The following is an 18,057-nucleotide window of genomic DNA, read 5'->3' on the forward strand; positions in this document are numbered from 1 at the left end:
GGCACTGTACAGTGCCATAGTTTTCAAGGAGGAGTCTTGCAGCAGCATCATGCTCATGGCTCATCATTGGCGCATCTGGGGACAACAGACTGAGAAGCTGAGGCCCTCAGCTGCAGGACTGCCTTTCACTCAGATCTCCCTCTCTGTGGACAAATGCTTCAACCATTAGACTATTTGCACAAAAGATTCCAAAAGAGCATTTTAGAAGAATTGGGAGAACTTGGTTCAGTTCCCAGACGGAAGTGCCCACGTTCAGGAGAGAGCTTGAGGCTCTGGATCCTGAGGTTACACAAGCCTTTTCCTGTATGCATGTTAATAGTGCTTCTAGGATGGGGTCTGTACCTTCTGCTTCAGACCCCATTTTATTCATGATATCCTTCCCATAGAGCAACAGCTCACTTCATGAACAGGAAGATTTACTACAAGTCTTTCGCTTTCCCTGCTTCCCTGGTTTTCATAGAAGAAAAAAATTGTGGCACTAACAATCATAGTTTGTGCATTCTCCATGCAATGCTCAGCTTGTACCTGCAAAAGTGGGTGTTGGGCAGCCTTGTGATCACAGAAGTTTCCCAATGACTAAAGGTCCTCATCCTTCATAGAGGGGATGATTTCAGAGCCACTCTCCTGCTCACTCCCAAGCCACCTATTCTCCACTTTTCCATTTGTCTGTTTGCCTCCAGTGACTCGTTCTGAACTAATTGCTCTGCTACAACAGCGCTCTTCAAAGTAACACTTGAAGCCATCCATGGAGAAGCATCTCACTCCACTTACTAATGCTTATTAATGCCAAGGCCTGTGATTGCAAATCACTCCTTAATGTACAAATACTTGTCACAGAATCTGGCCCACAGTGTGTGCATACTGCAGTTACTCTTTCTGCCAAGTTTTAAAAGTTGAAATTTGGCAATATTTTAGTATTCCTGTTCTCTGTACACAGCCGTAGGAAGAAAAGCCCCCTCAAGTAATTAATTTCCTACTGTTATCTCTGCTGTCCTCTTTAAGAACAATACCTGTGGTCCTCTGGACCCAATATTTTCCTCTGCCACATTTCTGTTCTCCTCATCAGCACCTCTATCAGCCTCTTTCCCTGCATCCTGGTCAGTCAACCCTGTTTCCCAGTTTCAGCAGCACCTCAGCATCTCCTGGTTGAGGCAGAGCTGCTTTCCTAGAATAGCTGTTGAGTAACCCAGCATGTGTTACAGATGTGGCATCAAACCAGTGGGTAGTCAGCCTTTGCTTTACAGGTGGCTGGTTGTCACATGGATACTTAATAAAGTAGGAGGGAGACAAGAAATAAGGGGGGTGTCTACAAGTCTGTCAACTGCTAATGAAAATGGCTGCCACTTACAGGTGGCCAAAAGCACAGACTGAACTGTCCTGAGAAGTCTGTCAGGTTTTGTGTCACAAGCCATTTTTTCCTTTGGTAACTTCTTCATGTTAAACAAAATACAGTTGGATTTTCTGCTGAGAAACAAAAAAAATCATCCTAAAAAATATCAATTTCCCATGATGAAAAATGTAGCGACTGTCAGATTTTCTCCCCATTGAGTCTGTGATATCCAAGCACCTCAGTAGGTATTTTAGGCATGCAAGTAACCCCATGGAATTCTGAAACAAGTATTTCATGCTGTGTTGCTTTGGGCTGCACCAAGATCTGCAGAACCACTGTGTTTCAGCTAATTGATAGCTATGTCACTTCATTAGGAGACCATGTATAGCTTTGAGACCTGTAATAAAATAATGTCTTTCCTCTCTATTTTTGTTCTTTGATACTTACATCCTTCATAATTGGAAAAGTGAAACATTATTGTCAGCATAGTATCAAGTCCTTCTCCCATCTGTATCTGTGGGTGCCAAATACCAGCTCTCTATCTGACCCCCAACAACATTCAGCATTGATGCCAAGAAGAAATTGATAGAGTATGTTAGAAAGTAAATAAGGTGAAATCGTATTCTGAAGAAAAGAACACAGAAACAAAGTGAAGAAGAACATACTCAGTGCTGTTCATTTTCTGTCTGACAACTTCACAGTTAGCTACCCAGTGTAGTCCCACTTATTTCACTGAACTTAGATCAGCTCTTACTAGATAGGAATCTGTGTTCTGAAAGAAACAATCTCCTCCTTGCAGTGCACATCATGCACAATGTGATAATGCATAAAAACAAATCAATTTGTCTGGAAAACATAACAAGACCTACTGCTTTAATGCCAGTGACAGCAGGAAACTCGTTGTCTCATCCACTTCTGGCTGTGAAGCTCTGAGCAGGGCTATTTTATATGCTCCTATTCAGGCAAGATTCAATTCTCTTGAATTGTATTTTATATTCATATTTTAGACAGGTTAATCTTTGGTATAATCCTCTAAAATGGTTCCAGGTCACACTGAGATTGGTAGGAGTTTAGCTTTTGAGGAATGCCATATGCACTTCCTGCTGGCAATATTCTTACAAATGAAAGAAAAGAAAAAGCATTGTGGATATAATGACCTTCTATTAAGGCAGGTGTGTAGAGGGCAACAGGATGAACGGAGCCCTGCCCTGTGCCACCCGTGGGCTGTTTGGTTTGTGGCAGGGGAGTGTTACACTGCCCACCTCATTGTCCCTGTACAGTGCATTTAGTCAGGATTAGTTTGGTGCAGTCACATAGCAAGGGAGCCAGATGTGCAAGTATTTTTGTGGCAGACACACCTTTTCATCTCACTTTCACTCTCTTTGCTTTTTGGCAGACAGCAGCATTTAAGAGCAGTATCCACCCCACTTTGTGAGCCAAAGCCACATTTAGCAAATCTCCTCTCAGTTCTCGCCTTTGTTGGGTTTCTGTCTTTAGTTCCCTTTTGTAAACTATTACTCAAAACTCTTGATGTAGTTCCAGAAAGATATTTTCTAGAAGTGCAATTTGGAAACAAATCCATATGCATCCATAAGCAATTAGATGATGATTAATCAGATGATAATTAATGTGTTGTTACCTCTCACAATTGAAGAACACGCATGTACAGCCTTGCCTTCCTGCTCTGACTCTGGGAGAGCCCTTCTTTTGCTGCCACAAAATGCAGATTGTGGCTGAATTTAACTAAAATAGGCAATTCTGGATTTCTGCTGGTCCTATTTTCTTGTCTTGAAGTGATATAATTTAGACAATTATAAATAAGACAAATCTGAACTCTTTGTACAGCTGCTTCTTTTCTCCTTACCCTTCTGTGTACTTCTGTCCAGCTCCTTAGCAAGTTTGACAGCTATATTTTAAAAATCAATTCCTATCCCCATAGTGCCCAATATGACTCTTATACAGATTCTAGTTCTGCTGACTAAGATGCTCTGAAGACAGTGATAATCCTTCATTTACTAGGACACTGGAATTGAAGTTTTCTAGGGTCTCCATTCCATTATATGAGATTATTTTTTTCGTTTTTGAAAAAGTTTCTTCCAGAATATTTTACTGAGGATGTAAGTAAACCAGATGTGTTATATCAACTATTCCTTCATCAGCAAAACTAAGCACTGCACAGGTCTATCTAAACAATGGCAAAGAATCCAACATCTAGTATGTGCTGAGCATGACTGCAACAGGGGATAGCTTCTTTCTTCTTTCATCTTATAACTCAGCAATAAAAAAAACCTTTGCTTATTTTGATTGCTGTGTTTTGATTCCTATGTTGACTCCTTTAACATGTGCTAGCTGTAGAGCTGGTCTAATTGTGAAAAGCCTGATTGAAAGAGCTATCATGTTGTTCCAGAGATATTAAGATATTTGTTACATGTAAATGACTGAGGGTTTTTTTATGAAAATATGATTTATAAAAGCATTATTAGTGCAACAAAAAATATATATGCAAATAATTGCTACTGGTTAATTTTTCAAGATACTTCACTAATGCCATGAAACTTCCCTTGTGGATGAGATTCCTCTCACCCATTTTCCCCAGACAGCTCTTGAAGTGTCTGTCTCTCTCAGTTAACTGCAGAAATCCTGCCCAACTGCCTGTGAATTATGTAACTTTAAGGTTGCTACCGTCAGGCGAGATCAGTCCAATGTGGTGTCACTGATCTTCCACTTTGAATAATGTGATGCTCAAGTGGTGCTCTATCCAAGCTGATAGGGTACAGACAGAGCCTAAAAAATTAGTATTTACACAATATTTTAATAATCAAAAAGCTCACGCTTCCATTTTGCCTTGCTAGTGTTGTCCTACCCAGCCTTGCAGGTGTGTATTTTTTCAGACTTCACCATAATCTTCTGGTTAGCACAAGAACCAACACATGCCCAGGTTCATAATTCCCTACCCACTACTGGGCCACTCTAGAATAACTTGCAGTAGAACAGTGGTTGGATTGCAGCTTTGTTTTTGTATAAAAGAATAAATTTAGAAGAGAAGTTTGACTTGTTTGAGTCTCTGGGATGGACAGTAAAGAGGGCTTATTCCCCAGTTGTGTATTCTCACATCACAGCAAGGAATCCACAGGGCATGGGCACTTTCAGAGTAGGATCAGCCATGTTTGTCTGGCTTCAAGGAAAAGTATGAGGCGAAAGGTTTGTCTCTAACTTAGAGAGGCCACATTATACTCTGGCAGAGCGCCTACCTAGACACTGAAGTACAGAGATGATGGATGACCTTGCCATACGCACTCTGTAGCAGATTAACCAAAGCTGTGCACTTTGCAGAGTGCATGGGATAGTGCAATGTTTGCACACTGTGTTCCATGGTAGCATGACCATTAATCTTTCCTCTATGACTGAAAACTTTTTCCAGCATTTGATAGCATCTGGCGATGAGAAAAAGGGAACTCTGCTACACGGGCAGTCTGAGATTATCTCCAAGCTGCAGCAATGGAAGGCTTAAATAACATGTACTGTTCCTCTTGGTATCGTTGATGCACGTATTGATTTTTAACAAGTCCCCCAAAACAATGATTTGAAATCCACAATCATTTCAAAACTATGCTGTGTTCTGGAGGATTTTTTGGTTTTTGCTGCAATGGCACTATATAAAGTGTACTTCTAGTCAGAGTAAGATAACTCAGTCTGTACAATCCTTACCTTACCCATATGATCAGTTCCTTTCTTTGGGTTGTATAGAGGGAATATGAATCTTACAAATTAATAGAGCCATTAATCACCAGATGAGGAAAAGTAACTGGGATTGTTGACCACAAAAAATGAAAATGTGTATGTTCAAATGGGTGTGGGCTCTGTAAAAGTGTATTGACTGGAAATGCTGATAATCTAAGTATAAAGCCAAACAACTTATAGAGCGAGAAAAGGAAATTCAAGGTAGACTTTTTAGACTATTTTAAAAGTCAGACTTGAAAAACCTTTTTTTTGCATGCGTCTGTGTCACTATCTAAGAAAACATAAAATAATTTAAGTTTACGATCTTATCCTGTCTTTGTTACTTGGGCAAACATTCCTGTGGCTCCCATGTGGCTAATGCTTGAGGGAAGGCCAAAGGAACTGGTCCAAAACCTGACAGGCAATTAGGAGTGACCGTCTGTGCCTCAGCATCCAAGGTGTCCCCAGCAGGAGTGTGAGTGTGATGGGGGGACACGCACACATCTGCAGCTCCAGGCATCCCTCAGAGCTGTGAGCTGCTGAAGGCCCACCATCCCCCCACCACAGTAAAAGGACGTGCAGAGGAGCATGAGCCTGGAGCGTGATCCATATGGCAGGGATTTCGGGAAGTAAGCCAGAGCCACCTGGACTAAGAAACCAGCACCAGAGACACCTGTGTAGAGGCCAAAGACACATCACATTATTTAAACAGAGAACTCTGCAGCGATCTTAAATTAAACTGGACAAGTGGTACCAGTGCCAAAATGTTTGTGAGGCTGCTTGTCTCTGTGCCTGCATGCTGTGCAGACCCTGAGGAGAACAAGAAATGCTCCTGCTCTCCATGTCAGGATTCCACCAGCATGGAGGTTGGGCAAGACTCTTCCACTCCTCTGCACAAAGAGAGCACTGGCTTGGGGCTGTTGACATCTCCAGCACCCAGGCTCTGGTTTATATACTACTGACTGCCCTTTATGCAGTATTTTTAACTCATTTAACCCTGACACCTGAAACCCCTCACACTTCCTTCAGGTCTGGCATCAGCACCTAAGGTTATTTTCTCTTACATAAGTTGCTGTCAACAGCCTCTTTAAATGGATTATTATCAGCTAAATACTGCATCTGAATGAAGGTTGAGATGTATACTCTAGTGGGTTCAGGGCAAAAGGAGACATCTAAACAACAACTTTACCACCAGATAAGTCTCAGAAAAAAACTAAAACAACAAACCAGCGAGATGCATATGAATTACACTGGTTGAAAAGCATTTGGATTTTATTACACAGACATTTTGTTCCCAAATAAAGAAATTCTTTTCAATGGGCTTTTTAATGCATAATATGTTTATGTTAAAATAACTATTATTGTAATTTATCATCAGAGAGGGCTTCAAAATATTGTGATGAAACTGGAAATTGGTTCCGCCACCCTGAGAGCAACCGGACTTGGTCCAACTACACCCTGTGCAACTCTTTCACCTCTGAAAAATTGAAGGTATGCTGAAGTTAAAGGGGCAGAGGTTGTTTGGCAATGGTTTTGGGCTGGGCTAGCAATAAGACTTCAGAGAGACCAGAACAGCCCTATCTTTCAGCTTTATTTGCTGCACAAGATAAAAACAACATTGTCTTGTGACTTTAGCTTATCCAAATTTTTTAGTGAGTGCTCAAACCTAAGTATAAGTTTGCTGTGGGGTGGTTGATTTAGTGGTAATTCATGTGACAAGTTTTGCAGTATTTTTGAAATGTATTTTTAATCCCTATGATTTTTCCTGATTGACCAACAGTTATAAAATAATCTTTTTGAGTCTCAATTTTGCTTCCTGTAACAATAATATTCCAAGATGTTGATGTCTTCTCTGCAGGGCTATGTAAGTTAAATTATTTTTATTACATTTACAAATGTAAGTCAAAATTATTTTTCTTAAGCAAAGAGATTCACCCTGTATTCACACTCTTTGAAAATAAATATTTATGAAGGTACCATCAATCCAGAAAATCTTACAAACATGAACAAATTTAACTTTGAGTTTTACTGAAGTAGTTGAGACTATTTACAATAATGAATTAGGCATTTACATCAGTATTGTCATAATCAAGTTGCTAAACTGAAAAAGAACTAAATATAAAAGCACCAAAAGAAGCAAAGAGAGAGAAATCTGAGAAAAGCTTAAAAAAATTAAGTTAGGGAAGCTCATAAACATAATATATTTCTCAAATGCAGGTGGAGCTCCAGGAAAATCTGATTACAGATTTGTGACAGAATAATTTGTGACTATTTGGAATTGTGGAAGGAAAAGTTTCAAGAAGTTATTTGATTTAGGGTTTGTGTTGGAGGACCTTTTTTTATGTAGCCGAAAAGCAGTATGTAGTTATATTCAGTAGTAACTCAGCCCAAAGGGCCTTGGAAAAGTCCACTGGACTAGGCAGGAGGTGAATTCTAAAGGTTTTTGCAGCATGATGAACCATCATGGTAAAATGGGGCTCACCTATGTGACATGACAAGAATAATAGTAACAATATGAGCTTACAGAGGCATTACGTGGAAGCACCATAAAAATATAATTTTTCCAGATGTTGGCACATGTAAGGAGGCAAAAAATCTAGTTCTGTTACCTATTATCCATGCCTTCCAGAAGAAGAATTTTGAACATCATTCATGCAGAGAACAGAACACAAAGGAAAATCATATGCACATCATGATTTTTCTGAAATGAAAAATTATGGAAAATGCAGAAAGAATCTATCTTTACAGAAATGCCAAGTTGGATTATGACCTTTAAACCAATTCTTCAGTAAACAGAAATGTGCTTCATTTGTAGACTATTTCTACTTACCTACACATAATATAATTAACTGAGTCGAAGGAATTCTCTTTCCTCAAGTGAAGAATTCTGGAGAAACAAGGAAGAACATTTAAGTTCTCTAAATCCAGGATAAAAAGTCTGAATAAACAAAAAATTTAATGAGTCAGCATGTTATATAAGTCCTATATGTCAGAAGGACATGACAGGTGGCCAGTTCAAGGAATGCAGAAATTAGTAAAAGTGTTCATTATTTGTTTGAAATTAACTGAAAATACCAATATGCTATACTTTTGAGACAGATCACTTAAAAAAAAAAATTTTAGCCAGTTCTTAAGAATGTACTGATAGACCATATGCTTTGTTAGCTGACATTTCTGTCCATTTTGATCTGTCATCATTGTTATATTTCAAAGGCTTTTTAAACATTTGGCATAGTAAGTTTGCAGGATGCAATCAAAAAAGCAGTGGCTGAGTCCCAAATACACAGTTAATTTGGCAGTTGAAAACTGAAAGTTAGATAGATTGAATAACCAAGAATCCTCCAGGGTGCACATAAATTTGCATGTAGCTGTCTCAAGGCTTTTCCTACTTTTAGCTCTTTCAGGCTATAGGTTGTGTAATAGATAGGCAGAAAAAAATCTTTTTGAACAAGTCATCTGCAAATTAAATTCAGGCTTTAAGAAAATATCCCTTTAATGTCATGAAAAAACACAGCAACCATGTAGTACGAAGTGGAAGAAATATCACTTACACAGGTAAACGTCTCCCACTACTCTGTTTTGGAGAAAGTCGTCTCATCTTCTCCACACTCAGGTCTGTCCTGCCTGGGGTTGCTGGTGCTCTCAGAACAAGTTATCAAGCATTTGTGCTCATTAGCAATGCAGTGGTTAGTCTTCATGAAGGAAAACTAGAAGACCTAGGGTATTTTCAATTAATATGCATAGTTTTCCATAACTTGGTGAATGGTATTTATACTCAGATCACGTCTCTTCTACATGGTCTGATCAGTGTAAATGTGACTTTGGTTTAAATCTGGATCAGGCCACCACCACCTAGGTTAATGAATGCAGAAGTTTATTTGAAAGCTGTAAAATGTCTCGAGACCAAATTATACAAGATGTGCAACTTTACTAAGGGGAATGACTTTGCTTTCTGAATTGTCTTTGTATTTGTTCTCAAGTGAAAGTTTAGAATTACTTGGTAACACCGAAAAGATGTGGGTGTCAAAACTTCAGGCTACAAAAAGGAATTCATCTAATCACTGAGAAATGGAAAATTGCTCATGCATAGCAAAAAAAAAAAAAAAAAAAAAAAGGATGAAGTAGAGCTGAGAAGAAAATAAACCCAGCAGAGAAACTAAGACTTCCAGTCTTTTTTGCAGCACAGGCAGCTACTATGTCCTTGCTTTAAGAAAAGAGGCAGTGGTGAAGCCTGGCATGACATTTAGCCTCCTGCACTCCTCTGACAGACGGCTGATGCTTAAGAGCTTGGCTGACACCAAAGTGTGACATTTAAATACCTCAACGTTCTGAAGTTCAGGTGCTGTCCTGCAATTTTATTTTACAACTGGCATAAAAAATGTGGATCAGCCTCTCTTAGATTTCACTGCCACAAGTCACAGTTGAAAGCCCAGTTATCTGTCCATGGGCACTGGATTCACGGCACTGTCAGACCATTGAGTTGCCCAGTAAAGAGGCTCACACTAATGTGAACCAGAATGTGTCTCTGGGTGTGCTGTTCTTGTGTGGTGGGAGTTGATAATGCTCACCACATCTGCTGCTCCCATGACTCTGAAGACCTTGGTCATAAGCCCCCTCTGATTTCTCCTCTCCAAAGAGGAGAATCCCAGCCTTTTCACCCACAGAAACCCAGTCTCACCTCTTTTAGTTGCCTTCTTTGCACCTTTCCTTGCTCTGCTATGCCCATAGGGTATGGAGACCAGAAGCACACGTGCATTTAAGGCTTGTGGTGTAAATTTCAAACATATGTTGATGTTCTACCCTCAGTGCCTTTTTTGGCCATAATCAGCATTTTGCTGGCTTTTTTGCTATCATTACACGGTGAGCCAATGATTCAGAGAACCGGCCTGGATGACTCCAAGATCCCGGTCCTGAGTTTGGTTTCCAGTTCTAAGTTAAGCATTGTGCAGACAGGATTTAGATCACTTGTCCTAGGTCTATCAGCCCACTTTTTTTTGTATTAAAGCTCATACAGCATCTTCTTGTACTCTCAGTTAAATGAGGATCTCTGTAAGTGCCTCACTATTGTCTGGAAGACCTAAGTATCACCTGGAAATTTAGAAGTTTCTCTGCATCATGAATTGATGAATACACTGAAAAAACCTGAGCCCTAATACAAGTCCTGAAGGCAGTTAACTACTGACTCATCTCCAAAAGTGACCATTAAGCTTTCAATCCTTGTTGCTTAAGCTGCTTTCAACCCATGAAAGTTTTCCGCTAATCCTGCAGTAACCTATTTTATTGAATATTTTTTTATTAAATTATTATTATTATTTAACAATTTTTTGCATATATGTGAAAACTTGTCATGGGTGTACTTAAAATCTGAATGTATTAAGTCTGCTGCACTCTCCTAGAGCTTGGGAATGTTAGTGACATGGTGTGAGCAGGGATATCACCAGTTACTTCAGTACATCAGGAACAGATCTACATATGTAAGAAACACTTTATCTTTAGACCATGAGTCATGCTATTTAAGAGATTGCTGATATTAAAAATATATAGAAAAAGAATGAAAGAAAAAAATATAAATAGGAGGTTGCTTTTGTAGGTTGTTCCTTAATGAGAAAACAAACCAAGTGCCTGCAAATTGTTCATGCTTGCCTTTTCTTTTTGTTAAATTGCAGATGGCGTTCATACTTTATTATATGGCAATCGTTGGCCATGCTTTGTCTATTACATCCCTGTTGATTTCCTTGGCAATTTTCTTCTATTTCAAGTAAGTGTTTCTTACACTCTCTCTTCTTTCCCTGAGGCATCTCAACCAAAGAAAATCTTGAAAGGCATCATGGCAGTGAGAAGCCCCTCTTCTGAGTGTCTTTTTATATAATCCTGACAAAGAAGTCTGAGCATAGGCTCCTCTCACTATTGGGACCTCTCCCAGTGGTGTGTAACCAAGACCATGTTATTATGTTGTCAGGACTGGTGTGAAAGCGCAGCCCATGGGGAAATGATGCAACTAGGGATGCAGTAAGGCCTTTCATTTACCTATTGCCTTATGTTCCTTGAAGAGCATGTCCAGAGCCTGCCAGGCACAGTGACTGTATGGGGCAGTGGCTGAGAGCTCCCAGCTCCTGAAGAACAAGGCTACTTGCATCTGAGACTGAAGGATTGAGCTATTAACCTGAGTAGGTGCTTACAGGACTCTGCCCTAAGAGTGAATTTGGCATTAGTGTGCGGCCTATTACCCTCATTAAAAGGAAAAACAGTGATGTGCTGTATCAGAATTTTAAGGGAGACTAAACTGATATTCACTGAAAGCACTACAGCTAATGTATGGCAACTTCACTAGAGAATTTCAGTCTTGTTCTTTAGTGAACCTGTCTGCTCTCAGTTAGATGCCTCTGCCTCAACTGTCAAACGGGAAGAGTAGTAAAAGATCAAGCACCCAACATCACCACCACCAAGAATAAGACTAGGAAACACAGGAAAACAAAATGGTTGGACTTTTCATAGATTATAGATTGCAAACTCCAAATAGGTGGATCCAAAATACAGGACGTGAATTCTGGTAATTTCCAAAGAGGCAATTTGATGAGTGCTTGTGATAACACATCTTAATCAGATGCAGAGATAGCTAGAAACTCTGCCCAATGGACTGATGAATTCCCTTCCCATCTAAGTAGATAAACAGTACAAAACCATAGCCACAGTAAAGCTTTGAGAAGACTTGAAAGAGCACAATTTAATCTGATTTTGAACCCCATACCCTGGTTTGAGTTCTTTGGGACAGTAAAGACGGGATCTGGTCAAATTATGTATGCTAAATGGATCAGAAAGGTGACTCCTTGCAGCAAGCGAGTCAGGGTCAGCCTGTCTGACTCACTCTGAGCTCTGAGTCACGGACAGCGCATGATCTTGACTGGTGCTAGGCCGCACTGAAAGACTGGTCTTTGCAGCAGCCTTCCAGACAGTAACACACCTCTTCCTCTCTTTCCTCCTCCACTTCTCCTTCCCCTTCCATGACTAAGCCATGACACAAAGGTTACAGGGAGAAGAGAGAAAGGAATTAAACCAAAGTGCTTCATAATGGGAGGAAAAAGAGGAAACCAAACTACAATCATAGGAAAGTGAGAATGAAGCTGTGTGGGAGCAGGGCTCATGTTACCTTCACTTGTTTTCTATCATCTCGCTATGACAGCAATAGATTATTTGACCTTCAGCTGAAGGGAAGCTGTCAGTCAGACAGTCTATCACATAGCAAGAGATGATTTCAGGACTGTATAATAGCCTTTGACTTTAGAGGCAGCTTGGAGGGATTGCAGTTTCCCACATATAAGTTTTTGCTAGCAGAGATTTATTTTCAGTTCAGTTTTGGGTATCAGGATCCATAATGATCTGGCATCACAGATGCTGCAGTACATTCAGAATGGAATAATAAATCAGTAGTGGTGAGCATCACTAAGCACTGCAAACTCATAACAGGAGAAAGTATTCACAGAGTAGAGTGTCTAACAGCTACATGCATCGTCACATTATTTCAGTATTCCTATAATTGCAGACTGAGACCCCATTATCTTATTTAATAAAACACAAAAGAAAAGAGGTACTCCTAGCTCCAAATCACTCCAATTGAATTATTAAAACAAAGACATTTGCATAAATCCAGATGGGGAGTACAACAAATCTAGATTTGCCAAAATAATAGATGGTGTGTTATGAATGCACCTGCAGTCTAATTGCTGCCAAGGCTTTTAAAAGGAGTTGAAGGGTAATGGATGGAAGGATAATTTGTGAAATTTTGGGGGGGGGGGGCGTTCCTCAGGTGCAAGGGAGAACATGGCACAAAGCATGAAAATAATTTGAAAACTAAACAACAGGGTAGGAGAGGAAAAGAAGTGGCTAGGGGTGAAATTCAGTATTCTCAGTACTCAAAAATGAGAAAATGAAGGTCAAATTAGAAAGTGAGGGTATGGAAATACATGCTGAATGGTACAGGTGGATCTTTAACATGAAATCCGGAATCAAGGAAAAAAGATGGGGAACACTGAGGGAAAAGGAGGAGAGAGTAAAACTAAGAGGGGAAGGCAGGCAGATAAAGGAAGCTGGACAGCAGAAAAAGGCAACATGCAGTGAGGGACAGTCCAATTTTATAGATTAATAAGACTGCCAAAAGTCAAGCAGAGCTATTAGAGAGGACAGGAATGGGAGTTGAGAGACATGTACCTGGCTGAGATCATCACTAAAGACTCTGTACCAGAAACCACATAGAAAGGCAGCTGAAAAGAAAAGTGTCTGCACTTCTTTGGCCAGGAGCTGAAGAGACTGTTCCTGGTAATACAGAAATTTTTATTTCTTGGGAACAGCATTGATGTCACACCAGTCCTGTTCCCAGGGCTGCAAAAGAAAGACAGAGAGTGATAAGGATGTCATAGTGTCCCAAGAACAGTGGGGTTAAGTAGCATAGGCAAAGTATTGTGATGGAGCATGGGGAGAAAAGAAGACTCAGGACTAAATAAATATCACCAGAGCTTAGGAGCAGAAAAGGAATGTCAGACTAGATTTGTGATGGGGACAAATAGAGGTGGGGTAAGCACAGGTACATAGTGTAGCAAAAATAGCTCCAAAGAATGGTCCATTTTCTCCAATACCCTGTCCTACAGTGAATCAAACTGGAAGTTCACGAACCCAGCCCTGTATCTGGTGCTCAATATTTGCCAATAGCTGATGCTAAAAGAAGACTATAAGATCAGGGCAAGTGTACAGAGATACTCTCATTCCTAGACACCAGGATCTGCATCTCAAGGACACCCTGAACCAAAGAAGGTGCCTTGATAAATAAGAAGGTGAAAAGAAGTGATAAGCATTGCTGGATGGTGATAACCATAACCAGAAAGATGAGCTCAAGCTAAAGGAAGAATTCTGTGCAATGACTCGGAAAGTAGGTGTAAGAAAACAAAGAATAAATGGCAGGTGACCAAAGAGCTAAAGAAGGGAAATAAGTCAAGCAAGCAAGCAAGCAAAATAAGCAGAAAAGGATTCAACTGGCTAGATTAGCTCTCTCTTATTGAAGACAATGCATTCTGCATTGGCCTCCACATGCAGAGGAACAGAAAGCCACAGCCTGTGCTCCATTCCAGACTGCAAAAGACTCCTAGTGCTGAGCTTACTCCACCAAGACAGCAGTATTTCTTGGCTGTTCTTTACCTAGCAGTTTTGCCTTCTTGCTCTCAGTGATCACTGGACATCACAGCATTATCTAACAGCTCCATGAGGGCCTTTCTGCAGACACCTTCTGTTAGCCTATTGCTATGCTCCAGGGCATGGAGTGCTGCAGGGGCTTTTTTCTCTGCCTCAGAGATGTATGAGGAGGTGACATGAGGATTTGGGCATGAATTAGAAATGGGGAAGATGGTTTGGGTCAGAAACTGTAGTCGTGATTTAGTTTCACAAGAATTCTGAAAACTTCTCTTGTGAAACTGCCACCCACAATAGCATAAATCCTACCCTCCCCAAAACCAGTCATTTCAAGAGATTTCTTCTCCTTTTGAGCAGGAAAACAACCTCCGCTGCTTTAGAATCTCAGCTGGAGTTAGAAATATGCAGGATACCAACCCAAATCCCCCTGTAATTTAAGGAGATTCCTGCCCAAATTCCCATCCTGTCTCACTACTAATCCTGAAGTAGAAAATAATTTTCATCTGAGTATTTGAGAAATTGAGTCTCCAGGGAACAGTTACTTATAAAGAAAGCTGTATTCCTGATATTCATTACTTGTATCATGCGCATCCAATAATTCTCAGGGTTCTGCTTCACCACTAAATATCTCAATTACCATGAAATAAAGAAAGGCATCAAGAGCTAAGAATGTAGCTGGATAGGTCTTTACAGCATGGTTTAAAAAGCATGTGGTGCTAAACAGGTGTAAAAACAAACCCAAAAATTTTTCAGAGGTTATGGCTGCAATGCAAGGCATGTATTTTCCAATTATGCCTTGCCAAAAGACATTCTTGAGAGACTGTTGCCAGAAAGAGCTTGTTAAAGTGACATCAGAAGAAAAACACTAATTTACAACATGTGTTGTATATTTTTCAGGAGCCTCAGCTGTCAAAGGATAACACTGCATAAGAATTTGTTTTTTTCCTATGTGCTGAACTCCATGTTTACAATTGCCCACCTCATTGCTGTTGTCCCTAACCCGGGCCTTGTAAAAAGGGATCCTGTAAGTACTGCATGACTTCTCTCCATCTTAACACCCAAGTAAAATTACTATGGCCAATGAACCAAGAATTCCCATTCAGCAGCTAATGATAGCCATCTGGGAAAACACACACAGAGGGTGCAGATTCAGAGAATTTCACTCAACCTTGCTCAGTTCTGTTACCAAGCAATAAAACTCTTTGAATCTTGTACAAGCCCCAGACTTGTTCCAGCCAGCCCATCCATACAACTATGTGTCAGACCTCCACTGCTCCCGGCCACAAGCACCTGATGATTCCCAGCAAAGCCCCTGAGGTGGTAGATGCCTGTCCTTCTTCACAAGCACACACACTGGGGAGGGACAGGGTGGAGAGAAAGACAGCTTATTTCAGTGTAACACACAAAAAGGTCTATTTGCTGCATTTTTTAACTTGGGAGGTGGTAAATCAAAGAATTAGTTTCCTTCACTGCTCTTATGGAGTGATACAAATTGTGCCATTGCCTCAGCTGATAAATATGTACGGCAGATCTCATCCAGCTCTGATCTTGCTCCCTAACCCAGCAATCACATTGTGCTCAGTCCTAACAGCAGCCCCAACCAATGTGAAATTAATGCAAACGTGGTAATCTCAAGTTTCATTTTAACACTGATCACCTTGTAGCCTAATAAGATCGTTCAATTATGATTCAACCATTTATCTGCTTCTAATTTCATGAAAGCAATTAAATATTAGCACCTGATATTATCTGATCACATGTGTGTCTCTCAAATGTGTGCTGATTAAGTTAATTAAAGCAGAAAATATATAGCCTAAAGAAGACATCACCAGCCTCAGGGACCATCTGGAGATTAAAAAATAGGAGAGAAGAAGAATAATTTTAAAATCACACATTTTGTTTCTCCTCATTGCATAGCATAATACGTACATAGCCTGTGCAAGAGATGCAATGAAAATTCACTTGATATTTGAAGATAAAAATCTGGCAGATGGTATCAGGCACATAAATTGAAGTAAAATCATTACCTCAGGGTTAAGAATGATTCTTTCTGACAGCACAAATAAACTATCTGAAATGGTTTAAACTAAAATTTGAGGACATGGGAAGGAGTCTTGTGTTATAAGATTTCTTTAAAAAACTGTATCTAGTGCCTTTTGGCCTGATCTTTATTTGAAGTGAAATCTTGACACCAATGACAAAGCTCTCAGGGGCTCCCATAGAGCCATGTAGCCACAGAACAGGTACCAGCCCACTGAGCATCACCTGATGAAAACCCCAACCTCTAATGCTACGGCACAGAGTATAAAAATGACACAGGTGGTTACCTTTGGAGGCCATGGAGCCCAAAGTGGTACAGAGGTTCATGTACTGCGCATAGCTCTCAGGCCTCTGGTCAGAAAATGAAGAGGAGCCTAAATGCTCAGTATAGTCATGGAAAAGACCCAGCTGATGTCCTGTTAACAAAACTGGCTCCAGCTATTGGCTAAGCAGATGTTTTGATGAGCAAAGCCTCTGTTTTGTAATTTCTTCTTCCAAACCAGATTTGCTCTTTGACACAGCAGTGAAAGGCTGTCTATAGAAGACGAACAAGGCCAAAACATCTTGCGTCTTTCATTTTTGTTCCACCATCAAGTATGGCACGAGAGTACACTCGCTGCCTCACGTTCTAGATTTCCCTTCCAAAAAACCAAAAAAGAATAAAAAGGAGGTGAGGTGACCTGTTAATCTGTTCAAAGTCTCCCAACATTACTAGAAAGTGTACCCTGCTACCTTAGCAACATAATAAACTTACAAGTTTGTGATTGGGAAAAGAAAATGAACAGACAGGAGCACATTTTTAACATATGATGAAAGTACAGAAAATCTCTATGTGAGTATATGAAGATTTTAGGGATTTATGTTTAAAATGTTAAAAAAATATACAAAAAATTCCCATAACATTTTTATGCTGATGCGTATTAACAGAGCAAATGACAGTTTTACAGCTTGGGTTTTTTCTACTCCTACTGCACCCTCTGTTTTAATAAGTCCATTTGAAGATTACTGCATCTGACTTCTGGTAGTTCGCTGCATTTATCCACTTTCCACATGTGCATCTTTGGATCTTCACAGGCTCATGTATGTATGGCTCTCACCTTTAGCACATACAGAAATATTGAAGTGTGTAGATTGAATTTCAAGCAATCACAGATACCATTCAGGTAACAGCCATATACAGAGATGAAGTTAGTGGTATTTATTCTGAAAAATAATAAATGTGTTTCCACCCCAATAGTTCCTGACTTTTTTTTCCTACCTAAAGTTTCACAATTGATTTTAAATATGAAATGCCATGGGAAAATACTTTCAGTGATGCATAATTTATGAGGATATCAACAAATCCACATAATTTTGAAGGAAGAAAGAATGATCTGTTAAATAACAAGGAGAAAAGTCAGGAGGATCAAGAGAGGAAATTCTTTCCTAACACCAAGACACCCCCATTCTCCCTGTGACCCAGGGAGAAACGATGTGAGACAATCCAAAGCATCATTTACATGAGGAGAGTCTGTATCACATCCTTACTCACACTGCTGCTAAGAGTAAATCCTTTGATGATCATTCTGCTCATGTAAAATGGTAAGTCAAGCCGCTTTTATGATAATCTTAATTTGCTTATTTACTTCATGTTTTCTGGTTATACAATTTTCTCTCTCTCTTTCTCTCTCTCTTTCTGTTGGATTTATCTGGATCTGAAATCATGGAAAAGAAAGATCCTAGTCCAGGTGGCCATACAAGAAATGAAGAAGCAATGGAAGAGGTTCAAAGATATTTAAACAAAAATAAAC

At 39.9% G+C, this 18,057-nt stretch overlaps 1 protein-coding gene across 1 annotated transcript in view; it reads left to right on the forward strand.

Annotated features, from left to right (window-relative positions):
• Positions 1–18,057, forward strand: part of CALCR (calcitonin receptor) — a 161,085-nt gene that overhangs the window by 102,656 nt on the left and 40,372 nt on the right. Inside the window, exons 5-7 of the mRNA XM_048305453.1 lie at positions 6,429–6,541; positions 10,717–10,808; positions 15,125–15,251. Of these exons, the coding sequence (XP_048161410.1) occupies positions 6,429–6,541; positions 10,717–10,808; positions 15,125–15,251 (332 nt within the window). The remainder of the gene's footprint in view (positions 1–6,428; positions 6,542–10,716; positions 10,809–15,124; positions 15,252–18,057) is intronic.

The sequence above is a fragment of the Corvus hawaiiensis genome, chromosome 1 (genome assembly GCF_020740725.1).
Source record: "Corvus hawaiiensis isolate bCorHaw1 chromosome 1, bCorHaw1.pri.cur, whole genome shotgun sequence".
In the NCBI taxonomy this organism is placed as follows: Eukaryota; Metazoa; Chordata; class Aves; order Passeriformes; family Corvidae; genus Corvus; species Corvus hawaiiensis.